Below are 22,986 nucleotides of genomic sequence, written 5' to 3' on the forward strand. Positions count from 1 at the left end.
GCATGCATTCATTCTAAATAAGGACAGAAACGAACGCAGGTGAAACAAGCTCGGGTTGCAGTGAGCAGCCCTGACCGAATCCCGCCGATCTGCTATCACACAGAAACTGTTTCTCAGGGCCTTGCTAATTTTAAAAGTCAAGTTGCTTTTATTTCCAATCACGAAGAAGACAACATTTTTTAAAAAACAAAGGAAGCCTACCAGGAGATTGACGGACTCAATGACATCCAAGAACACCTCGTTCTTCCGGTACTTGATGCCCTCCGAGCGCCAGGACACTGCGTTGGTGACAGTGGCTGGGGGCCGTGGGGCCCCCGTTTCCAGCTTGTGGCCTTCCTGGGTGATGTACCTGTGGGCCCGGGCTCAGAGTTAGCTGGCTCAGGCACTGCCATATTGAAAACAGCCCCTCCCTGTAGCAGGCGCCAGGAGAGGCAGGCTCTGGTTTCACCTGGGGCCATTTAACACAACAAGATCACGATTTCCAAAACCCCAACAAACTCTTCAGTTACTATGAGGACAGAGATCTCAGTCGCAGGGCAGCAAGGAGACAGCGCTGGTGAGGAAAACAAGTAGTGGGCATGAAATGCTTCCCCGCTGGGCATGAAATGCTTCCCCGCTGGGCATGCAGAGACCACCGACCTCCCTGGGAGAGTAACCTGGTGACCCTGATTCCACTCGCTGTTTAGTCAGAAGTCACGTGCCACCTGACCCTGTGGACTGCAGCCCACTGGGCTCCTCTGCCCATGGGACTTCCCAGGCCAGAACACTGGAGAGGGTTGCCATGCCCTCTTCCAGGGGATCTTCCCAACCCAGGGATCAGACCCATATCTCCTGCATTGACAGGTGGATTCTTTACCACTGAGACACCTGGGAAGCCCGTTTGCTTCCACTTGTGGAACAACAGATATGGGGTGTGCTTAAGTCACACGGCCTCTCAGAGAGTCCCTTCCCCTGTAAGATGGGAAGACAGCAGCTCTGACTAACTGAAATGGAAAAAAGTGCTCACAAGAGGCCTGCTTCCCCAGACGTGCTTAATCAACGGTGACCATTATTTGGTGCCCAGGATTCCAAAGGAGGGAGACTTTTCATCACAATCTCATTTATGACAGTAAAAACAAAGGCAGTGGGACTTCCCGGGTGGTCTGGTGGTTGAGAATCTGCCTTCCAATGGAGGGGACGCAGGTTCGATCCCTGGCCGGGGAACTAAGATTCCACAGGTTATGGGGCAACTAAGCCCATGCCCCTTTACTAGAGAGCCCTCGGGCCGCAAACTACAGGGCCCACTGGCTCTGGAGCCCGCATGCCACAACTAGAGTGGAGCCTGCATGCTGCAAGAAGACCTTGCGTGTGCTAACTGGAACCCAAGGCAGTCAGACCTGAACAAACGTGTTGAAAAACAAAAGCAGAACAGCAGCAGGTGAGTCCCCAGAAACAAGGCACTGAGCGCACTTCTGTGGATGGAAATGAAGGCCCAGCAACAGCAGGCACGCTCACGCCAGGCAGTGATGCTGAGTGGGAAAGGAGCCAGAGCTGCCCCAGGAACTTAGAAAGCTTCTGGTGGGCTGGAGACAGGCAGGGGACCAGCAACGGGAATGCACATCTGCCCCCTGCACCTCCAGACCTGCGCATGACTTCAACACAGTGACATCGCCTGGCCTGACCCCCGCTCAGCCCTGTCCCCGGGCCCCACGCCACCCACTCACTCCTGCAGGATCTTGCTGTCTGTGGTCTGGGGGTAGCCGAAGTCCATGAGCTCGTCCAGCAGCTCGTAGATGATGACGAAGTTGTCTCGAATGCTCTCCTCCTCCAGCTCCTTGAAGTATTCTGAAAATACCTGCAGTGTTGCCGTGGGAGGCAGATCAGTGAGAGGAGGGATGAACGCCTGTACAAGTTCATTTGCACTTCGTGCCCCGAGGCCCCTGCCAACAGCCCTTCTGTTCATAAGCTGTGTTTGCCTGGTTCCCAGGAGTGCTCGGACGAGGTCTTGGGCTCAGGGAATGTGGGCAGGAGGACAGCAGTGGCTGCCTGTGACGCGGGAACCAGACTGGGGGTGTGCAGGGGTCCTCTGAGACCTGCTCAGAAGCCCGAGTTCCCACCCCTGCAGGCCCACTATCCTTTCCCTGACAAACACCTCCAGGCCTGGGACCCCTTCCCAGCTTCTCTTTCACCCTGACCCTTTGCCTCTGAGTCAGGGGTGATTCAGATGAGGGACAAGGGCCCCTGCGGACAGGACAAGTAGCTCTTTAGGCCTCTCATGACCTCCCTGAACCCCAGTCCGTACCGTTGTGCCTGCAGATAAGCCTGCCCCATTTCAACAGAAAATTCAGAGGGTGAAAGCAGGGGCACCGGGGGAGCCAAGAGGAAGAGGAACTCGACAGAAGGTCTTTCAGGAGCATAAACACGGAAGAAGGAAGGCAATGCCAGTCACTGCAGGGAGGAGAACCTTCCTCCTTCCCGCTTCCCCATCGCTACACCCCAGGACCGCAACTGCTGGGCCGCCCCTTGGAAATCACAAACAGCGCCAACTGGCCCACGACAGCTTGGGGATGCCGGCTGCCCCTCAGCCTGCACGTCGGGCCTCTCCTGCCCCATGTCCTCACCGCCCTGCCCCCCACTGTGGAGCGGAGGAGACTGCTGAGCAGGCTGCACATGGCACCATCTGGAGTATGAAAGCTTTCCCGGGTGCACCCCAAGCCTCCGGGGTCGGACTGTCCACTCTCAACCCCATGAAGCCCCTACTTCAGCCAGGCCCCTCCATCTACCTCCTCCCTGGCCTCCCTGCTGCCTTTAGGTTCTTTTCCTGTTCAGCTGCCAGAGAGGATCTTAAATCAGGTCTTGTCAGTCTCCTGCTTAAAGGCATCCCCCTCTCATCAGACTTGTAACAAAACCTAAACGCCTCACTAGGCCCTGTGCAGGAAGTCCCACCCTGAAGCCCAGCCCAGCCACCCTGCTGACAGCTCCACCCTCTGTCCGGGAACACTGGGCACCACAGGCACTTCTGCCCCAGGGCCTTTTCACATGCCGCTCTGTCTCCCCATCTTGCTGGCAGCTGGGCCTGGCATGTGTCACCCCTCTCTAAGGTGGGACCTCAGGCCACTGTGCCTTTAGAGGCCCCCCAAGGAGATTCTGAGCAGAACTTGGCTCCACCCTCCTCCTGCTTAACCCACCTCCCTAATCCCTGACTCAGCGGGTCACTCTCCAGCCTTCCACAGCCAGCTGGGGGCACACCTGTCCCTCTTGGAAGCAGGGCACACCCCTGGCCTGAGCCTCGCCTCCTGTCCATTTCCCTCTCCTCACCAGGCAGAGGGGCGAATAAGGCCGGGGCATCCCACTCACGGGTCAGGTAGAGCTCCCTCAGGCTTGTTCCTGGGGTCCAGCTCCCCCAGGGACGCTGCAGCCCTCGGGTGGCCGAGATGGGGAGGCACCTGAAGGGCCAGGGCGACGGACGCCCTTCACGGCCCGAGCCTCAACTCACCTGCACCACTTTGTAGAGGAAGGAGAACACCAGCGACACGCACGCGTTCTTCTTGGAGGTGGCGACCACTGCACGGCGGCCACAGTTAAGGAGCGTTCAGACGTGGCGCTGCCACCGCCCAGACTCCCGTGCCCTCCGTGTTTTGGCGCTGCCCCCAGTCACTGACTCGGCCCTCAGGGTTCCCCAGCTCCTGGTCTGAGCCAGGCCTGGGCACCGTGATCATAGACAGGGGCAGTCCCGGCTCCCAGGGAGCGCTCAGCTGACAGAGGGGCAGCAGGGGCACAGGAAACCCACCCCAGCGGCCAGGTGAGGGGCACTGCCCAGGGGAGGCGATGCCTGAGCGGAGGGCTGAAGCCCGAGGTGTGGCAGAGGGCACTTCAGTAAGGTGAGCAGCCCCAGGGGAGCAGCGGGACTCATCCTGGAGCGGAAACCAGGAGCACAATCTGCCCTCCTCCAAAGCCCGTCGCCTACAGGACCCTCCTGAGGTTCCCAGCTCCCCAGCCTGTTTCGACTCTGGCTCCAGCCTGGGTCCTTCCCCCTGAAGCAAACCCTCTGAATGAAGCCTCTATTTTCTCACCCATGGGCTTCCAGGTGGCTCAGTGGTAACAACCCACCTGCCAGGAAGGAGCTGTGGGTTCGATCCCTGGGTCAGGAAGATGCCCTGGAGCAGGAAATGGCAACCTACTCCAGTATTCCTGCCTGGGAAATCCCATGGACAGAGGAGCCCGGCAGGCAACAGTCCATGGGATCACAAAGAGCCAGACGTGGCTTAGGAACTGAACAACGATATCAACATAATAGGGGCCTGGGAGTGGAGTCACCGAGGTGATGTGTGTAAACTGGCACTCACTCCAGACATGGGGACGTGTCCCCAGCTCCTGGGGTCAGTGTGTACTGGGAACTTCCTGTTCCTCTTTCCCTAAGGGCTTGATCACCTGGGAGAACCGTTCCTTTGCACTGCACCCTGGCCACCCCAGTGCCAAGCTGTGGGCTCCAGGAGGGAGAAAGGGGCCATCTTCACCCCACTTCCAGCTTCATCCTGGCCCAGCACAGGGCCCCAGGAAATGGATGATGGGCCAATCAGGGGAGTGCTGGCTTCCCTAGTCCAAGCAACACGGGTTCCAGGTGCTTTCTAAGGAGGGGCAACGGGCACCTCCAACCCTTTGGCTGGGCTTGGAGACTGCCACCTGACGATGGAACTTGGGCTGGAGGTGAGCAGATGCCCACTCAGGCAGGGTGCGCTGAGCACTGGCATCCAGAGGGACGAGCCCTCGCTGTCTCCTCACTGGCTGCCCATGCATGGACACCAGGGCCCCACTGGGAACTGGTCTGACGGCTCCTGCTGAGCCAGCACTGCTACTCCCCCACCCCCCACAGCTGGGCAACCATGCCCAGACCCAGGGCAGCTTCTCAGACAATCTCTTCCTGGCTCACGGGCTGCCTGCCCCACTCTGCAGAGCTGTCCCCTCTAGAGAGAGGTGAAGAAACAGAGGTGCACTGCAGGGAGCCAGGCCTCAGGGCAGCGGGCAAGCGCCCCGGGCCAACGCCTCCCACCCCGCAACGTGCACACACGGCATGAGGGACGGCCCTGCTCTAATGCAGCTCTGACCTGGCAGGGCTGTACGGACCCAGGATTCTGCATTCCCAGCAGACTCCCAGGGGATGCTCTGGCCCGTGGACCACATCTTTGCTAGCAAGGTCGCGTCTGTCTCCAAGAACATGGAAAAGAGGACAGAGCCCGTGGTGGCTGGGCGTGATGCACATCCACAGCTCGGCTGACGCAAGCAGCGCTGCAAGGAGGGGTCACGGCTGTCACTGGGCCAGGCGGAGGTGAGGACCTGCCTCCAGCCACACGGCGACCGGAACATGGGGCTGTGGGCTGCAGAGCCAGGCTCTGCCCGCAGCAGTGCAGATACCAGAATGCACCCAGCGGGGTTGACCAAAGCCACGGGATGGCTGGTCAGACCTCCTGGATGGGAACTGGCTCAGCCAGGCCTCCCCATGGGCCTGAGAGCAAGGGGCTCTGAGATCTGGGCAGGGTGGGGAAGAATCTCTCCCCTTCTCTGTATCCCACCACCCCTCACAGTCCAGGCTTCTGCCCACCCCCACCTCCTATGTCTACTTCTGATCCCTGAAATCCGGTCTCCACTCAGCAGCCAGAGAAAATGCAGAAAATGCAAATCAGACCGTGTCAGCCCTCTGCCTGAAACCCTCCCAAGACTTTCCAACACACTTCATTCAGGTGGTTGCCTACAGGGCCCTGCAGCGCACACCCTGCTGACCACTGGGCCTCGCTCCTGCCATGCACCCCACTCTAGGGCTCCAGTCACCCCCACTGCAGCTGCCGAGTGAGACTTCACCCAGGCCTAGCATGCCTCATGCCAGCAGACACCTAAGGCAGACACCTGGCCTTCCTGCAGGTCTCCACTGGGATGTTCCCTCCCCAAGCAACCCGTCCTGGCTCCTTGGACCTCTATCCCACTTGTCATCCTTAGGCAGCAGGGAGCTCCAGAAGACAGGGCTGTGCCTGATGGCCCCCTGCTAGCCTGATCCAGCCAGCCCTGGGGACAGCAGCTCTCAATTGCACGTGTGTGTGTGTGTGTGTGTGCACAAGCCCACACAGGAGCCATCCCCACCCCCGACAAAGGGATACGATACAGGTTGTTGTGCTTGATCCACATGAAGCGGACGCCCCCGTGGGCCAGGATGGGCGACAGCATGCCCTCCTCCTCCTTCTCCATCAGGATGGGCATGAAGTGCTCCACCTCTGACATGTCCACATCGCCGCGGTAATTCCGGCAGATGAGCACCTGGGCGGGTGGGAGAGAGGGAAGGCACTTTTACCTTGAGTTCCACCACCCTCCGGCCCTCCTGGGAACCCCAGTCACGCCTGTCCATCAAAGGGCCATTCGATCTCCACGCCCCAGGGAATTCCTCAAGGAAAGCTCTTCCCCACGTGAACATCTACTGGGGCTACTGAGAGTCCTGTATGGGGGCCCTGGGAGGCGGCTGTGGGGCAAGAGTCCAGGACTGAATCACGGGGAGACGCCAGGTTGTGTCCGGCAGGCTCTAAGTGCAGACCTCCTCCACGCTGTGCTCATGCACCTGCCCTTCTGGCTCTGTCAGGAGAGGGGCACTGCTGAGTGTGCACACCTACTAGATCCCACCTGTGACCTGAAAAGAAACCCTTCTCGCCTCTCTTATGGGTCCCGGCGTGTGGCATCACTGCTGATGGGAATGTGAAATGGGACAACCACTTTGGTAAAGTTTGACCGGTTCTCAGAAAGCTAAAATCAGCTTATAACCCAGCCATTCCTCTCTCAGGTATTTATTTATCCAAGAGAAAGGAAACCACACGTCCACATGAAGACACATGTGCGGATGCTCACAGCGCATTATTTGAAGTAGACTCAGGTTGGCGAGAATGCCAATATCCTTCAAAAGGTGAGTGGAGACAAGAATTGTGTCCAACCACACTACAGAAAACTGCTCAGCTACGAAAAGGAATGACTCCTGACACCGGCGACAGCAGGAGGGAATTTCAGGATCACTGAGCCAAGGGAAAGAAACCAGACGATGGAGACCGGAACTATGTGATCCCACCTAAACAAACACATCCCGGGAAACGGTAACAGAAAATACATCAGTGACTGCCTGGGGACAGGCTGGACAGGCATGGGTGTGGGGAACCTTTAGGAAGAGACAGAGTGTGTGCCCCTGGTTTCCTGGATGTATACAGTGACTGAACTCATCAAACGATATGCTTTATATGAGCACAGTCAGTTACACGTAACTCACTGAAGGAAAGAAAAGGAGGCGTGAAGCTACACCACGGTGAGCAAGGCTCTATGTGGAGATGCTGCCCAGGGCAGCTGCTGCTCCCGTGCATCCCTGAGGCCAGCCAGCTGCAGGACGCAGCTATGTGCAAAGAATGGCACCACTGCGCCGACCAGCCTGGGAGCCGCCTGCCTCAGGACCTCTGGTGGCGCATGCTTGCTAAGTCCTGCCCGACTCTTTTGTGACCCCCACGGACTGTAGCCCGCCAGGTTCCTCTGTCCATGGGAAAATACTGGAGTGGGTTGCCGTTTCCTTCCCACAGTATCTTCGTTTCATAAAATACGTTGTCTTACTGCTGCAAGCCAGAGAGAGTGGTCGAGTGACCGAGAAAGAACCCTCCTTTCCTAGTTTCTCCTTTGTGGCCTACGGGCAAGGGACCCTGTGCACTCATTGCTGTTCAGAAGGCCTCTTAGAGACCCAGCACCCAGTGGGTGAGCTTGTGGGTGCCTGGCCCAGGGACTACGACATACCCTCTCATATGTTCTTTGCCAGGAATATATGCTGCCTCGTATAAATCCCACCCACTACAAAGTGGACTGATATTTTTAAAGCAATGAACAGTGATGTCTGGAGAGGTGGCACCACCCGCCTGAGGTCATACAGTGAACAAAGGAGAGCCAGGTTCTAACCCCACTTCTCACTCCCTGCAGGGACACTTCCACTCGATAAACATGGCTCTCCTGGGCTTCCTAAGCCCACCTTCTACTCCAGGTTATCCAACTTTGGAGGATGCAATTGGCACGGAGCCCCTGAGGCCCCAGTATATTCTGAGGAAAGAGCAGGGAGTTATGTATTTTGCTCGCCTTCATCACACAGGCTGCAGAGGCCCACTCACTCATGCTCTCCGCCACACACTATGCGGGGCCTGGGGACACCAGGGTGACCAAGACAAACAGGGTCCCTGCACTGAGCTATTTGCTTGAAGGGAGATGAGAGACTCTGCAAGGGTGAGACCGTCAAACTGAGCCCTCAGGATACAGGTGGGATAGAGGCAGAGGGGACAGTGGAGCTAAAGCCATGGGATGGGAGGCAGAGCCCACGGTGGGTACCTAGGAGCACTGGTTAAGTACAGTGAGGGCAGCCTCGGATCCTGGCCCATAGCAGCTACTCAGTAAATGTCTCTGCAGTGAGCGTGGCAGTGAGGCAAATAAGGGCAGGATAATGCCCAGGTCTCTAAATGGGCACCTGTGTGGATGGCGGTGTCACTCCCCGAGAGGGCAAGAGACAGCAGGGCTGGGGGCTGGTGCGGAGCTCATCTGGGGAAATGCCGAGTTTGTGACGGCTGTGAGACCTCCAGGGTGTCCTGACGGCCTGCAGATCTCCAAATGAGTGCTCTGGACTCTGGTACAAATTCAGGGGTCATTGGCACAGTGACAGAAATCAAAGCCTGCGCCTTGGGACTTTCCTGGCATTCCAGTGCTTAAGACACTGAGCTTCCACTGCAGGGGACACAGGTTCAGTCCCTGCTCGTGAAACTAAGATCCTGCAGGTGGCGAGGCACGGCCGAAAAATAGGAATGAATGAATGAATGAGTCAAAGCCTACCCCAAGCAGAGCAACAGTACGTGAGGCATGCCAGGCCCAAGCAAGAGGAGCCCACATCCGAGGGGAGGGCAGGAGAGAAGGGGCAGCAGTGAGAGAAACGGGGAACAGGGACACAGCAACCCCGAGGCCAGCGGAAGCTGCCGAGGAGCAGAGTAGTGGTGCCAGAAGCCGCAGAGGCGAGAGAGAAGGGCAGCGAAGCGTCCTAGAGGGCTTTCCATCAGCTCAGTGTGGCCTCGCCAGTTTCCCTGGAGATCAGAGGTGCTGGCTGGCAGGCAGACGTGTGGTTGTGAATTTCCTTGATGTCCCATTACCTTCCTTTTTTATTGAACGCAGTTTCTGCAGAAGGCAGACTTTCAAAACACGAGGTCCAAGGGGCGTGGAATAATAAATGTGGCATGGTCAGGGAGGATGGGAGGCAAACCCACCCACGGCAGCCTCCTCTGAAAGACACATATAATCAGGCTTCTCCCAGGCTACAGTCTCCTCATGGCGGCTGTTCTTTCTTGGGATCAAAGTGGTCTCCTCCCGCTCTCCCCTCTGGACCCCCTTCACCCACGGCCCTCTGGGTCCCATCCTCCAGGATCCAGCACTACCCACGACTACCCTGCCTCAGAGGGCTGCCCCTCATCTGTGGGCCTAGTGTGACACCTCCGCGTCCACCTGACTGCCACCTGGTCGCCTGCCCAGCGCTGGCATCTCCCTCCTCCAGGAAGCCTTTTGTAAGCACTTCTGCCAGCCCACACTGAGGTTGGGCAACTGCGTTCCCTGAGGGCCTCAACCTTGCCGTGGTAGCTAACTGATCACCTGGATCCAGCAGCTGCTTGGATCCGTCAGCTTCCACGCACCTCCCCTACAAGACCTCAAGGCCCATGGCGACTGTGGACCAGGGCTGGTGCTGCACTTGTCTCGTGTGTCTGCTCGGCAAGTTTCCACGCTTGCCTGAGGTCATGCAGCTGAGCAGCAGGGGCAGGTTCTGAGCTCAGCCTCCGACCTGCTGCATGCAAGGTGCTCATGAAATGTTTGCTGGAGGAATGAGTGATCTGAGGAGGCAGCCTGTGGGACCTCTGGTGACACGGTGGCCAGGGAGGAAACAAGAACAGACGCTACATGGGGTGGGGGGTTGGAGGTGGGTGGGAAGTTCAAGAGGTAACAGGTGTATACCAATGGCTGATTCATGTTGATATATGCAGAAACCAACACAACACTGTAAGGCAGTTCTCCTCCAATTAAAAATAAATAAATATTTAAAACTAAGAAGAAGAAAAGAACATGCTACAAAAACTCAGGGAATACTGGACCGTCCCACCCCTGGGGTGTCCTGTGTCTTTCCTTGCCTCCAAGGACTCAACCTTCTCAACCTCCTGTCCTCAGAAGGGAGCCGAGCACAGGGCCTCACTAGTTGTTGACTTTGGGTGGCATCCAAGGAAGGCAACCCACTTAAGAGAGGTTTGGGAAAGTACTGGGGGTAGGGAGCGAGGGAGCGAGGGAGCAAGGGGCAGGTATTTCAACTCTTCACTCCCTACTGCTTCTGGGCACACTCCTGCCCACTCCACCTGGGACTGGCCCCCATGTTTCCCTCACTCACTGATGTGGGGCTGGTTAAATGTTGTTGGCACTGTCCCATCATTGGAAGCCCTGGTGGCTCAGTGGTAAAGAATCTGCCTGTTCATGCCTGCCAATGCAGGAGACATGGGTTCGATCCCTGTGTTGGGAAGACCCCCTGCAGGAGGGCATGGCAACCCACTCCAGTATTCTTGCCTGCAGAATCCCATGGACAGAGGAGCCTGGTGGGCTACAGTCCACGGGGTCGCAAAAAGAGTCGGACAGGACTTAGCAACTGAACGACAACAAACTGTCCTACTCTTGTTACTCCTCAATGCAAGAGACCAGATACTCACTTGCCCTCTAGCCAGGACAGACTTGGGGGAAGGCAGCAGGCCACTTCTGAAAGGCTTCAAGATCCCTCATAAACCCCCCCAGAAAGGTCCCCTAGGAGCGGGTCCTAGGGTTCTACTGCTCCTTCACGTTTCAGCCGGTTTGTCACTCCCCCTGGGCAGTGCTCCCTTATCCCCAGTGGAGGCTGACTCTATTAGAGCCTCACTGCTCCACCACAGCAAGTTACATTTATTTGTGCTTTTTAAGATGAGTGTCCCTCCCACTCACCAGACGTGGGCTCCAGAAGGACAAGGTTCAGGGACTGACTCTGGTTCCGCTCACCAAAGGCAGCCCAAGGCTTAGCACCCTGCTTGGCATTTAGTAACTGCTCCTCAAATATCAGCTAAATGAATAAATGACTCTGGATTCAGCTTCTAGAGCCGCCACTTTTCTGTGACCGATGTAACCGTGGGCACTTTGTCTGTGCCTCGGTCTCTCCCTCTGCGAAAATAGCACTCCCGCCAACCACCTCACCTAGCCCTTGTAACTCAGTGTCACCGTGAACGTTAAGAAATTGCTTCAGGGACTAATACACAAAAATGGCTGGATAAACAAAACGGGCCGAGCTCCCAGAGGGCGGTACTGGCCCGAAGGTACACTGTCCCCGACACGCTTCACCACCGCTGGTAAAGGGTCGCGCAGCCCCTTGGCGCCAGGCTTGGCTTCCCAGCCGGCTGCGGCCCGCGCTCTCCACCGCCTCGCGCTGCCCCGGTCCTCCACAGAGGCCTAAAACCCCCAACCCACAGACGTGGGGATGAGGGTCGTGCAGCCGGTTATCTGGCAACTGCGGCAGCCCACCGCGTTACCTAGCAACAAGGCAGGCCTCGCAGACCTAAGACCCCTTCCTGGATACCCAGCAAAAGGGTGGAGTCCTCAGGTGAGGCCAAACGGCTTCCTTGCCTAAGACCAAGGTGGCTCCCATTGGACGGTTACCTAGCAACAGGGTGGGTCCCCGAGGGGCGAGGCCCCCGCCGGTTGCCTGGCAACGCGGAGGGTTGGGAGCCCTTGGTACCTTGCCCTTCAGGTCCAGCACGTAGACGGCACTGGCGGACATGGCGGCTGCGGAAAGCCTCGGCAGAAGCCGAGGGCGGCGGCGACAGCGGGGACTGCCAGGCGGTGAGCCGGGCCGGGCGCACCCCGCGACACTTCCTCTCCACTTCCGGTCGGGGGAGCCGCGCGCGGACCGTTATGTCCGGCCGAGGAGGAGCGGTCAAGAATGCGCCGGCGCAGGGTGCACTGTGCACAGGCGCAGTTTGTCCGATGTGCCCTATTTCCCGCTCCTCCCTCAAGCATCCCGGAAGTAAGCCCAGAGGGGCGGGGCCGGGAGAGGCCTGGAGGCGGCGGGCGGGGCCAACTGAAGCTGGGCTCTGTAAGGTGCCAGGCTGGGTGAAGCCATAGCAGCTGGAAACTCCCACTTTGCAGGCCAAATTAGGTGAGAAAATCCTGGTGGTGGAACCCACCCAGAGCCATACGGAACTCACAGTCTGGTGGGGAAGTCTAGGAAACAAATATACAGTCACCAATTGTGACACCCTTTATCAGTTCAGTCACTCAGTCGTGTCCGACTCTCTGCGACCCCATGGACTGCAGCACGCCAGGCTTCCCTGTCCATTACCAACTCCCGGAGCTTGCTCAAACTCAGGTCCATTGAGTCAGTGATGCCATCCAACCATCTCATCCTCTGTTATCCCCTTCTCCTCGGGCCCTCAATTTGTCCCAGCATCAGTGTATTTTCCAATGAGTCCCATCAGGTGGCCAAAGTATTGGACCTTCAGCTTCAGCATCAGTCCTTCCAATGAATATTCAGGAGCGATTTCCTTTAGGATGGACTGGTTGGATCTCCTTGCAGGTCAAGGGACTCTCAAGAGTCTTCTCCAACACCACAGTTCAAAAGCATCAATTGTTCAGCCTTCTTTATGGTCCACCTCTCACATCCATACACACATGACTACTGGAAAAACCATAGCTTTGACTATTTGGATCTTTGTTGGCAAAGAAATGTCATTGGTTTTTAAAATGCTGTGTAGGTTTATAGGAAGCAGTAAGATGGTTGGATGGTATCACTGACTCAATGGACATGAATTTGAGCAAACACGCAGACACTGAAGGACAAGGAAGCCTGGTTTGCTGCAGTTCATGGGGTTGCAAAGAGTTGGACATAACTTAGGGACTGAACAACATCAACAAAGCGGGTGGTTACTTGGAAAGAGGTCAGACAAATTCTCTTAATGGCCCTAAGTTGAGTCTTATCAACAGTGCCTGTCACCTGTCAGTGTTAACACTTGTCAGTGAACAAGTGTGCCAGTTTATTGCCTGAACTGATCTCTTGAACACCACACCCCACTGAACATAGGCAAAAATATGTGATTACTATAGTTAGCAGTTACTGTGGGTAATACAGATTGTGATTCCTGATTAATTCAATTATGTCTCTTTTGCTTTATGAACACTGGAGAAATGCCTGCATTTTATCCCAATGAACCATCACAGTGCCCTGGGCCCAGTCCATCAGTGTCAGAACCATTTACCCAGGCTGCCTGCCTCTCACTTATCTTTTTATCTTCCCTATTACCTCCATTTGGGGTTTTGAAAGAGAGTTTTTGCAACTCTGTGATTATATATACTATACTTGGGGTAGAGATGTAATTACAAGAAAATCCAGAGGAGAAAAGTAGAACTGATGCTGAGCAGGGCCCTGTGGGACCCTGGGGCATGGAGGTCCTTTTGTCCCCCATTCCTTGTAGGCAGAGCTCTTGGCCTCCATGACCTTCTCTAAGTTCCAAAGGGCAGAAGAGTTGCTAATCAAAGAAGCAGCAACAAAACCACCCGAGAAAGAGACTCTTCAAGATTAGAAGCATGAACCACGTAGGACCCTGCAGAAGAAAAAATACAGGACTGTTACTGCCTTGATCCTTATCACATACTCAGCCAATGTAACCTTTCCCTGCTCATGGGGGCAGATGGTGGTGGGGCGTGGGACACCATTCTTGAGATGCTGGCAGACTGTGCTCCCCCTTTGCCTGGCAAAGTAATATAGCCAGTCTTTCTTTCTCCTCCATAACTGTCTCCGTATTCCTGTTTGGCACTGGTAATGCAGACAGCCAAGATTTTGACGACAAATCTTTAAAGATTATCAAGTGAATCCTGGGCTGGAAGAATTCTTGCACAATGCAGACAAAGTCTGCACCAACTGTCTTAAGAAATCCTATATTACCTGGCCTCATTCTTCCCTTATTTATTGCAGTGTTTTAGAAAAACATGTCTCTTTTCTAATTACAAATATCTTACTGAGGAAAAACTGAGGAAATGACAAAAGTGTAAGACAAAAAGAAAAACCATAATGGGTAACACCTCCCATTATGAAGCATTTCCTTTTCAGGCTTGCTCTGGGCTGACAAAGGTCCATACAGTCAAAGCTATGGTTTTTCCAGTAGTCATATATGGATGTGACAGTTGGACTATAAAGAAGGCTGAGCACCAAAGAATTGATGCTTTTGAACTGCGGTGCTGGAAGTCTCTTGAAAGTCCCTTGTACAGCAAGGAGATCAAACCAGTCAATCCTAAAGGAAATCAACCCTGAATTTTCATAAGAAGGACTGATGCTGAAGCTCCGATACTTCAGCCACCTGATGTGAAGAGCCAATTCACTGGAAAATTCCCAGCATCAGCCAATTCCCTGATGCTGGGAAAGGTTGAAGGCAGGAGGAGATGGGGGAGGCAGATGAGATGGTTGGATAGCTTTATCGACTCCATGGATAGCAGTTTGAGCAAACTCCAGGAAATAGTGAAGGATAGGGAAGCCTGGTGTGCTGCAGTCCCTGGGGTCACAGAGTCAGACAGGACTGGCGACTAACAATGGCACCTGGGCATTTTAGATGTTTAATACAGTGTCAGCAGGGCTAGGAGGACAAAATCTTTTGAGGAAACAGACTTCTAGGTGCCAAAAGTACTGCCACAGTATGTGTGCTGTTCTTAGTTGCTCAGTCGTGTCTGACTCTGCAATCTTCTGTTGGTGGGACTCTCCAGGCAAGAATACTGGAGTGGGTTGCCATGCCCTCCTCCAGATCTTCCCACCCGAGGGACTGAACGCAGGTCTCCCACACTACACTGCAGGTGTTCTTTACTGTCTGAGCCACCAGTGAAGCCCTGAACACTATACATAAATTACTTGTAACCTGCTTTTCTCCATATTTGGAGGAATTTGAATCACACCTGAATTTCATCCTTGGCAGTAAATGTATAGGACCATAGTTGCTCAGTTGTGTCTGACTCTTTGTGACCCCATGGACTGTAGCCTGCCAGGCTCCTCTGTCCATGGAATTTTCGAGGCAAGGATACTGGAGTTGATTGCCATTACCTCCTCCAGGGGATCTTCCTGACCCAGGGATTGAAACTGGGTCTCCTGCACTGCAGGCAGATTCTTTACTGTTTGAGCCACCAGGGAAGCTGCAGTCAATGAAAAGCCCTCTGTGACATCTCGAAAAAGACCATACTGATTGTGCTAGACCGGAATCTCTCACTTTCCTGCACACTGGGGTCACCTGGGGAGCTCTGAAAAACCTTCACAATGGAAGCCCACCCAGGAGGCACCGGCGTGTTTTTTGATTCTTGCTGCCCTAGGTCTTTCTTGCAGTGTATGGCTTTCTGTTGGGTGTGCACACTTCTCTAGTTGTGGCGCTTGGGCTTAGCTGCCCCAAAGCATGTGGGATCTTAGTTCCCCAACCAGGGCTGGAACCCATGTCTCCTGCACCGGAGGGCAGATTCTTAACCACTGAACCACCAGGAAGTCCCAGCATCAGCGGTTCTTAATGCTCCCCAGGGGAGCCTACCATAGATTCTGAGAACCACTGTGGTAGACTGTCGGCCCTCAGTAAACCACATCTCCTGGTTGTCCATGCCCTGTGTAGTTCCCTCCCAGAGAGGGTTTGGCAGTGACTTGTGTTGGCCCCATGGAATCAGTTACAAGAAGAGAGATTCTGGAAGACCTCTGGCACCATGCAAGTCACTGTAACTTATGTGAAATAAACTAAACCTCATGAAGCAGAACCTCCCAGCTGAGCTTGGTCAACCCACAAAATCATGAGAGAAAGCCCACTGTTTTCAGTCTCTATTTTGGAGTGGTCTGATGGGCAGGGAGAACTGGAACAGCTGTCTTCCCCACTGTCAATGCACGATTTTCACAGCACCACCACATCATGCTTGAAGACCCCAGCTACCGACTCATGGGTGGTAAAGGCCTGAAAGCGCCTTCCAGTCAATGGGGGAATCTGCCCCAAGGAGCCACTGCTAATGAGACAGTACGTCACCTCCCGTAGGTGGGCTGCAAACCACAGGTGAAAACGTGTCATCTACTTTTTCCAAATTGAGGGATAGTGGTTTTGTAGCATGGACATTCTCTGTGAGTGATAATACAAGAGGCAACATTTCTAGTGGTAGTCAAACAGTCTGTAATTAAGCTTCTCAGACTTATATTTAATAGCTTTTTTGTTTTATTCTGCATTCCACATGTGGCAGTCCCCAAACCCAATACTTGGTTTTTCTTCCCTTTCTTATTCTTTCAGCATCTCTGTCAACACACTTTCTCCCAATTGCAAATGCAACTTGATCCTCATCTGGTGGGGACACAGAGACCCTCGAAGATCCTGGCTCTCCAGCATGGGGACCTGAGTCCCTCCTTTCAACTGTGTGCACGTCTGTCTGTGCTGGAGCTCTGCCTTGGTGAATGCCAAATGCGTAATGTAATGTACCAACTCTGAATAAATACAGGGGGCTGCTTGGAGCCCAGGGTTGAGGGTAAGATGGCAGGCTGTGTCTGACTGGGTTCCTTTACAAAGAAAGTTGTGTTGACTGGCAATATCTGCCATGGTGACACCCGCTAGACCCATGTCTGGAATGGGGATGCTGGGAGAAGAGGCTACACGCTGGCCACAGGATCAAAAAGGGACAAGGTGTTGTTCCATCGGTGCCTTAGGTGCTGGTTCTGTTTCCCAGGCTGTCTTGCCTCACTGGCCAGGTGGCTGAGGAAGCAGTCTGAAGGCTATAGAGCTCCAAGTGGCTTCTCCAGGCCCTAGGAGAGCACAAGACCCAAGCTAGAAGGAACTTAGAAGCACAGGCCGTGCAGGGCTCTACAGGGATGTACATGCTCAGGGCCGCGACGACATCAGCTCTTTGTTCTCTGGAGTCAGTTTTATCCATGCAAAGCCAGCTGGCTGGCTGTCGAAGAGTCAGAGGCAATTTGGGGTTAAGAACACTTTTCCATGGCACTTACCCAGAAATAACCTTCATCTCTGGATAAACTTTTCAAACTAAAGAGGTCTCTCGTCTATGTGCTACTGAGAAATCAAAACTGAGGAAAAGGACAGTCTTACTTTAATCAAGTTCCAGAATGAGGACACACAGCTTTGAAAAGCAGTGTCTCAGCAGAAGACGCAAGGATGTGTGCACAAGAACGTTTCTAGAAAATACCAAAGGCCCCAAACATAGCCGACGTTGCCTTCTGCTCCTCCTTGATGCCACTTGGTACCCAGGGTGGGCCTGCTACTTGGTCCAGCTGACTTTGGGAATGTCATAGTGCTCCGTGAGCGTGTCCAGGTGTCTGTTGAAGTCCTGGGAAAGCCGAGGGGAAATGCCACGTCAGCAGTGCCCAGTCCCCTTTCTCCACGTTTTGTCTCTCCTCAGTGAACCCCCACCCGCTCTCAAATCCACCCTGCCAGGCCTTCTGGATGCCCTGACCCTGGGGAGGTTGGGTAGATCTGCCAGCACTCCAATGCTCCTCTGCCAGGCTCCCAGCCTCGTGGCCCAGCCTGGCCCCTAGGTGGCCCAGTCTCCCCCACCAGCACGTGACTTACCTCTACTCTCTGCTTGTGAGTTTTGGATGCTTTCTTCAGGATCCTTTCCATTTGCTGAAGGGAGGAGAGAAGTGGAGGTGAGTTCACATGCCTGGTGCAGCCCAGGCCAGCACCGGATGGAAGACAAGAGCCCGGGCCAGCCTGGCTCTCACACTCAGTATGGCTGGAGGTCTCAGGATATGCACCCCGCCCCTCCCTCGACTCCACTCAGGAGGGTGCAACAGGGATGCCTGGCCAAAACATGCGCCACTAGGAACTCACATCAGCTGCCCTTTGGTCTTAGTGGTGGGAGACATACTACCACTGACTTAATGAGAGACTGGTGGGAGCTGTATATATGCTTCCTGCATCCTTGGGCAATTGACTGCTTTCCCAGTTTGCAGAAAAAGAAAAGTCTCAGAAGAGGTCTGAAGAAGGATGATAAATGAGGAAGGTAAAGGGCCTGACACACAGTAGGAGCTTGAGTGACAGTGTGTGCGTGCTCAATCGCGTCCGACTCTTTGCGACCCCATGGACTATAGCCCACCAGGCTCCTCTGTCTATGGGATTTTTCCAGGCAAGAATACTGGAGTGGGTTGCCATTTCCTTGTCCAGGGGATCTTCCCAACCCAGGGATCGAACCCGTGTCTCCGGTATCTTCTGTACTGGAGGCAGATTCTTTACCACTGAGCCTCCTGAGTGATGGTACACAGTGTCAAGAGGGCTACAAGGTCCAGATCACCTTGACAAGCATAATTCTGGAACATCCATCCTGTAACCACCATGCCCTACCCCATTCCTTGCTTAACACCAGTGGTACCTGGTATGAGTTAAAAGCATGGGATACAGAGTCAGACTGACCTGGGGCCACACCCGGCTCTCACTTACTGGCCAACTCACTGTGGTGCTCCCCCACCTCCCCTGCAAATGAACCCAGCTGCCTGGTACTGCTGCCCTGGTGCAGTCCCCTACCATGCTGACTCTGGACTGGTCCTGTGACACAGTTTACCTAACAGAATTCAGTGCCAGTGCTGAAAACATAAGAAGAGGTCTTAGAAGCTAGTCATCATGCGGGCAGTCTGATGACCTTCCTGGAAAGAACGGACCTGGAGAATGAGATGATGTGTGGGGAGGAATGTCCTAGAAGGAGCACCAAGGTACCAGACACACCATGGTGAAGCTACCTCGGATGTTCCAGCCTGGCTGGGGCTCCAGCTCCAGCTGCCATCTGGCTATACCAGGTTCCCAGGGAGGCCAGCAGAAGCAGCACCCAGTTAAATCCAGCCAACCCAGGGAAGCTTGAGAGATACTGCAGGCTGCCGCTGTGCCGTCTCCTTTGCTGCCTCCTCATCTCCCTCTGTATCCAGCTGGCGCCCACCTAGCTGACTCTCCCTCTCTCTCTCAAGTCTCTGCTTTGTCCATCCCTGCCTCTTCCTGCTGTGAGCCCAGTGGGGTCCATGTCTCCTCACAAGAGGCCATGCTGACTTGGCCAGCTGTCGCCAATGCCAGGCACTTGGCGGGGGTCCGCCCTCCCTCCTCCCACTCCATGCACCAAACTCACAGGCTAGCATGGGTGCTGCCACATACCCCACTTCACAGACGAGAAAAAACCAGGACCAGAGTGAAGAGTGGGTGATGGAGCTGGAGATGCCTTGACCCTTTCCACCAGGCTGGAGCCTTCCTTCTAGGAGCTGTCCAGCCTATAACACCCACTGTGCTCAATCCAACACTCTTTCATGAGGGAATCCGCATTTCCCAACTGTCCTCGCTTTGCCTGCACCTGCTCCCTGACACCCCTCTCCTCCGTCAAACAAAACCCTCAGGAGTACTTCATTTCCAACAACAAAAATTTCACCTTGATCTTCTACCCCTCCAGCTGGAGAAGTTTCTCCATTCCCTTTGACAGCAAATCTCCTGAGACTTGTTTCAAATCCTTGTCTCCACCTCTGCCTTTCCCCATCCCCATTTGGATCCACTCAAATCAGTCTTCCTCTCCTCCCCATCACAAACGCCAACTAACGCCTTGGAGTGCAGTTGATCGCTTCTAATTAAAAAAAATTTGTTTTAAAGGAATTCAGGGTAAATCAGATTTATTTATGGCTGTGTGAGGGTGGGCTCTTAATGGTGGTGTTCGGTCTTTCTCGCTAGTTGTGGCAGTTGGGTGTAGCTGTCCCACAGCCTGTGGGATCTTAGTTCCGTGGCTGCTTAACCACTGGACCACCGGGGAAGTCCCGCTTCTTCCTCTTGGAACGCTTTCTCCACTCAGCTCCTACGAACATGCTCTCTCCTGGTATCCTTCTGGCTTGTGCTCCTTTGCAAGCTCCTCTCTCCCACCCTCTGAGCGTCACAGGTCTGATCCTAGACCTCTCCTGTCATTATGCCTCCTCGAGGGATCTCATGCAGCCGTAGAACAACTACCCAGACCTTTCCTCCAAACTGCAGGTTCAGGTATCAAAGAATGTCCATGACAATTCTCTACTTGAATTTTTAATGGGCACTCAAATTTAACTTCTAAAACCAAGATCTTTTCTTTTTTTGGCTGCACTGGGTCTTTGTTGCGGCATTCGGGGTCTTCACTGCCATGCACGCTGCCTTGCTGCACACAGGCTTAGCTGCTCCAAGATACGTGGATCTTAGTTCCCTGACCATGGATGGAACCCACGTCCCTTGCGGAAGGCAGATTCGTAACCACTGGAGAGAGAGAGAGAGAGAGAGAGAGAGAGAGAGAGAGAGAGAGAGAGTGTGTGTGTGTGTGTGTGTGTGTGTGCACGCTCTGTTGCTCAGTTGCCCCATGGACTGTAGCCCATCAGCCTCCTCTGCCATTTTCCAGGCAAGAATACTGAAGTGGGGCAATAAGAGAAGCCACTTCAATGAGAAGCCCTCACAATACAAGGAAGAGTAGCCACTGCTGGCCACAACTAGACAAAAAGCCCTCACAGCAATGAAGACCCATTACAGCCAAAAATAAATAAAATTATATATATATATATAAATATATATAAAGAATACTGGAGTGGGGTGCCACTTCCTACTCCAGGGGATCTTCCTGACCCAGGGACTGGGTCTATGTCTCCTGCATTGGCAAGTGAATTCTTTACCACTAGTGCCACTTGGGAAGCCCAAGAAGTCCCTGAAACTAAGATCTTGCTCCCCCACTTTATAGAAACCTGCTTTACTTACAGTCCTTCCAATTTCAGTAAACCAGTACCTCCATTCACCCAGCTTCTCCCAGCAAAAATCTTGATCATCCTTGATTCCTCTTTCCCAACCCACACCCAACCCATCAGCGTATCTGGCTATTCTTCCTTCAAAACCTATCCCAAACCTGATACCTTCCATTACTTCCACTATGACTGCCCTACTCTGAGGGGCCATTATTGGTCACTTTGACAGTTGCATGAGCCTCTCTCTCCCATCCCATCCCAACTCCAGCAGTAAAATCCCAGCCCTGCCTCTGACTAGAACCTTAAGGAAGCAGCTTAAGTACATTCACTTGTTAAATCCTCACCACAAACCTACAGGTTTGAGGTTGGGACTTGAGTCCATTATAGAGATGAAGAAATTAAGGTGTGGGAGGTAAGCCAGCTCGCCCAGAGTTACATCATCAAGAGCAGCAGAGACAGAATGGGACGCAATCTTGTCAAAGCCAAGTCTCTTTTTTCTCCTATGACTCAATTAGGCCTAGAAGGAATGAGTTAACTTTTGCTGATATTACTGGACCAAATCACCAAGACCAGGGTTAGTGTTTCTCAGCCTGGGCACTAATGACATTTTGGGCCAGATCAATCTTTGCTGGGCGTTGGGCGGCGGGGGGTGGGGGTGGGGGTGCACACATTGTCTCAAGCATTAGCAGCACTCCTCCCCACCCCTCAACACACCCAAGTTGTGAAAAAAAAAAAAAAAAGTCTGTAAACATTGCCGAATTGTCTTGAGTGGGGAGGTGGGGGAGGAAACAGCATCTTGCGGGAACCACGGGACCTAGACTGATTACTCCCTCCCCCAAGCATAATGGGCAGAACTTATCTATCCCACGCTGACCTATCCTTTCGTCACCCGAATTTATTAAATATTTAACATGAAGAGAATTCATTCATCAGAGCTTGAAAATACAACATATTTGAAGCTGTCAGAGTTGTCATGGAAACACTTTGCGGTGACTTACAGCAGTGAGTACGCTCATTTAACGTCAACTGCGAACAACTGAGCGCTGACTTTATGCCAGACTAAGTGCCATTTATCCACGTCACCTCATGCAAAGTTTCCATCCCTCTCAGGAGACAGCATTATCCTGACCCTTATATTTGTGGAAACTGAGGCACCAAGAGGTGAGTCACTGACCCAGTGTCACGGGGCAAATGAGCGACAGCGTTGGAACCTAAACCTGGGTCTCCGTCTCTCCCCTTTGTGGTTCACTACGGCCGAAGAACCTTCTTGTCCTGCCCCCCGTGAACTCTTCCTCTCTTACTCACGCACTATCTTCTCCCCGGAATTAAGGTTCTCTCTACCGCGCTCCCTCCCCCGTGCGTCCCGGGTCTTGCCTCTGAATCCATCCAGGGAGACCCCGACCCGCGATGAGAGGCATCCCGGGGCTTCCCACCCGCCTTACCCGCTTCTCCTGCATCTTCTCGAATGCCGCTTGGGCCGGTGTCCGCTTGTCCAGTCCGCGCCGCTTCTCCTCCTCGTTCTTCTTGCTCGTTCCCATCGCTTCCAGGAGTTTCGCCTTGTCTTTGTCTTTCTTTTTCTTCTTCCTAGAAGATGAGTTGGATAGGAGAGGTGGATAACGGCGCATCAGAGGACAACACCCAGAGGTCTCAGGGAGAGGCTTAAAGAAGAGAATACAGGGTCTCCTAGGATCTCAGGGCTTACCGCTTAGTCACTCCGAGCTCTGCGACGCCTTTCAGCTTCAGGGGCCCCTTTTGGACCTGCTCGTAAGCCTCCATGGCCTCCTGGAAAGTTCGGGTCGTAAAACGCCACACTTCCGGCTTGATAGCCCCTCCCCCACGCCCGCCTCCCTTCATTTTTATTGGTCATCTAGGCGGTGCGCATGCGGCCTTAGAATCTTGACCTAAGCCACACTTCCGGGTTCCGGGCGGCTGGCGGGGAGAGTCAAGCTAGTCCCAGGCTCTGCATCCTGTCTCCTGCTAATATTGCCGACTTTGGCTCCCGTCCCCGATTTCCCCTGCCTTGGGCGCCTGGACCCGGGAAGCCAATTGAACAGAGCCCGTATTTCCTAAAACTCAGCGTTTTCTTGGGGCTTCCCCGGTGACTCAGACTGTAAAGAATCCGTCTGCAATGCGGGACATCTGGGTTCCATCCCTGGGTTGGGAAGATCCACTGGAGGAGGGCACGGCAACCCACTCCAGTATTC

General features: G+C 54.1%; 2 protein-coding genes across 3 annotated transcripts in view; both read right to left on the reverse strand.

Annotated features, from left to right (window-relative positions):
• AP1M1 (adaptor related protein complex 1 subunit mu 1) overlaps nucleotides 1-11,952 on the reverse strand; it is a 29,358-nt gene extending 17,406 nt beyond the window's left edge. Inside the window, exons 1-5 of the mRNA XM_027969478.2 lie at nucleotides 11,804-11,952; nucleotides 6,129-6,285; nucleotides 3,476-3,543; nucleotides 1,704-1,834; nucleotides 202-349 (exon numbers count right to left, since the gene is read on the reverse strand). Of these exons, the coding sequence (XP_027825279.1) occupies nucleotides 202-349; nucleotides 1,704-1,834; nucleotides 3,476-3,543; nucleotides 6,129-6,285; nucleotides 11,804-11,845 (546 nt within the window). The 5' untranslated portion in view covers nucleotides 11,846-11,952. The remainder of the gene's footprint in view (nucleotides 1-201; nucleotides 350-1,703; nucleotides 1,835-3,475; nucleotides 3,544-6,128; nucleotides 6,286-11,803) is intronic.
• A 5,191-nt stretch (nucleotides 11,953-17,143) lies between these two features.
• Nucleotides 17,144-22,580, reverse strand: FAM32A (family with sequence similarity 32 member A). 2 transcript variants are annotated; one of them, XM_004008450.6, is made up of 4 exons: nucleotides 22,485-22,580; nucleotides 22,225-22,366; nucleotides 17,640-17,693; nucleotides 17,144-17,397 (listed from the first exon to the last, which is right to left on the reverse strand). In XM_004008450.6, the coding sequence occupies exons 1-4, from the start codon at nucleotides 22,556-22,558 to the stop codon at nucleotides 17,329-17,331; spliced, it is 339 nt and encodes a 112-aa protein (XP_004008499.1). In that variant the 5' UTR covers nucleotides 22,559-22,580; the 3' UTR covers nucleotides 17,144-17,328. The 2 variants fall into 2 exon arrangements, with proteins under 2 accessions (XP_004008499.1, XP_012033120.1); XM_012177730.5 differs by lacking the exons at nucleotides 17,144-17,397; nucleotides 17,640-17,693 and adding an exon at nucleotides 19,692-20,309.
• Between the last annotated feature and the right edge of the window lie 406 nt (nucleotides 22,581-22,986).

This window comes from Ovis aries, chromosome 5 (genome assembly GCF_016772045.2).
Source record: "Ovis aries strain OAR_USU_Benz2616 breed Rambouillet chromosome 5, ARS-UI_Ramb_v3.0, whole genome shotgun sequence".
Classification (NCBI taxonomy): Eukaryota; Metazoa; Chordata; class Mammalia; order Artiodactyla; family Bovidae; genus Ovis; species Ovis aries.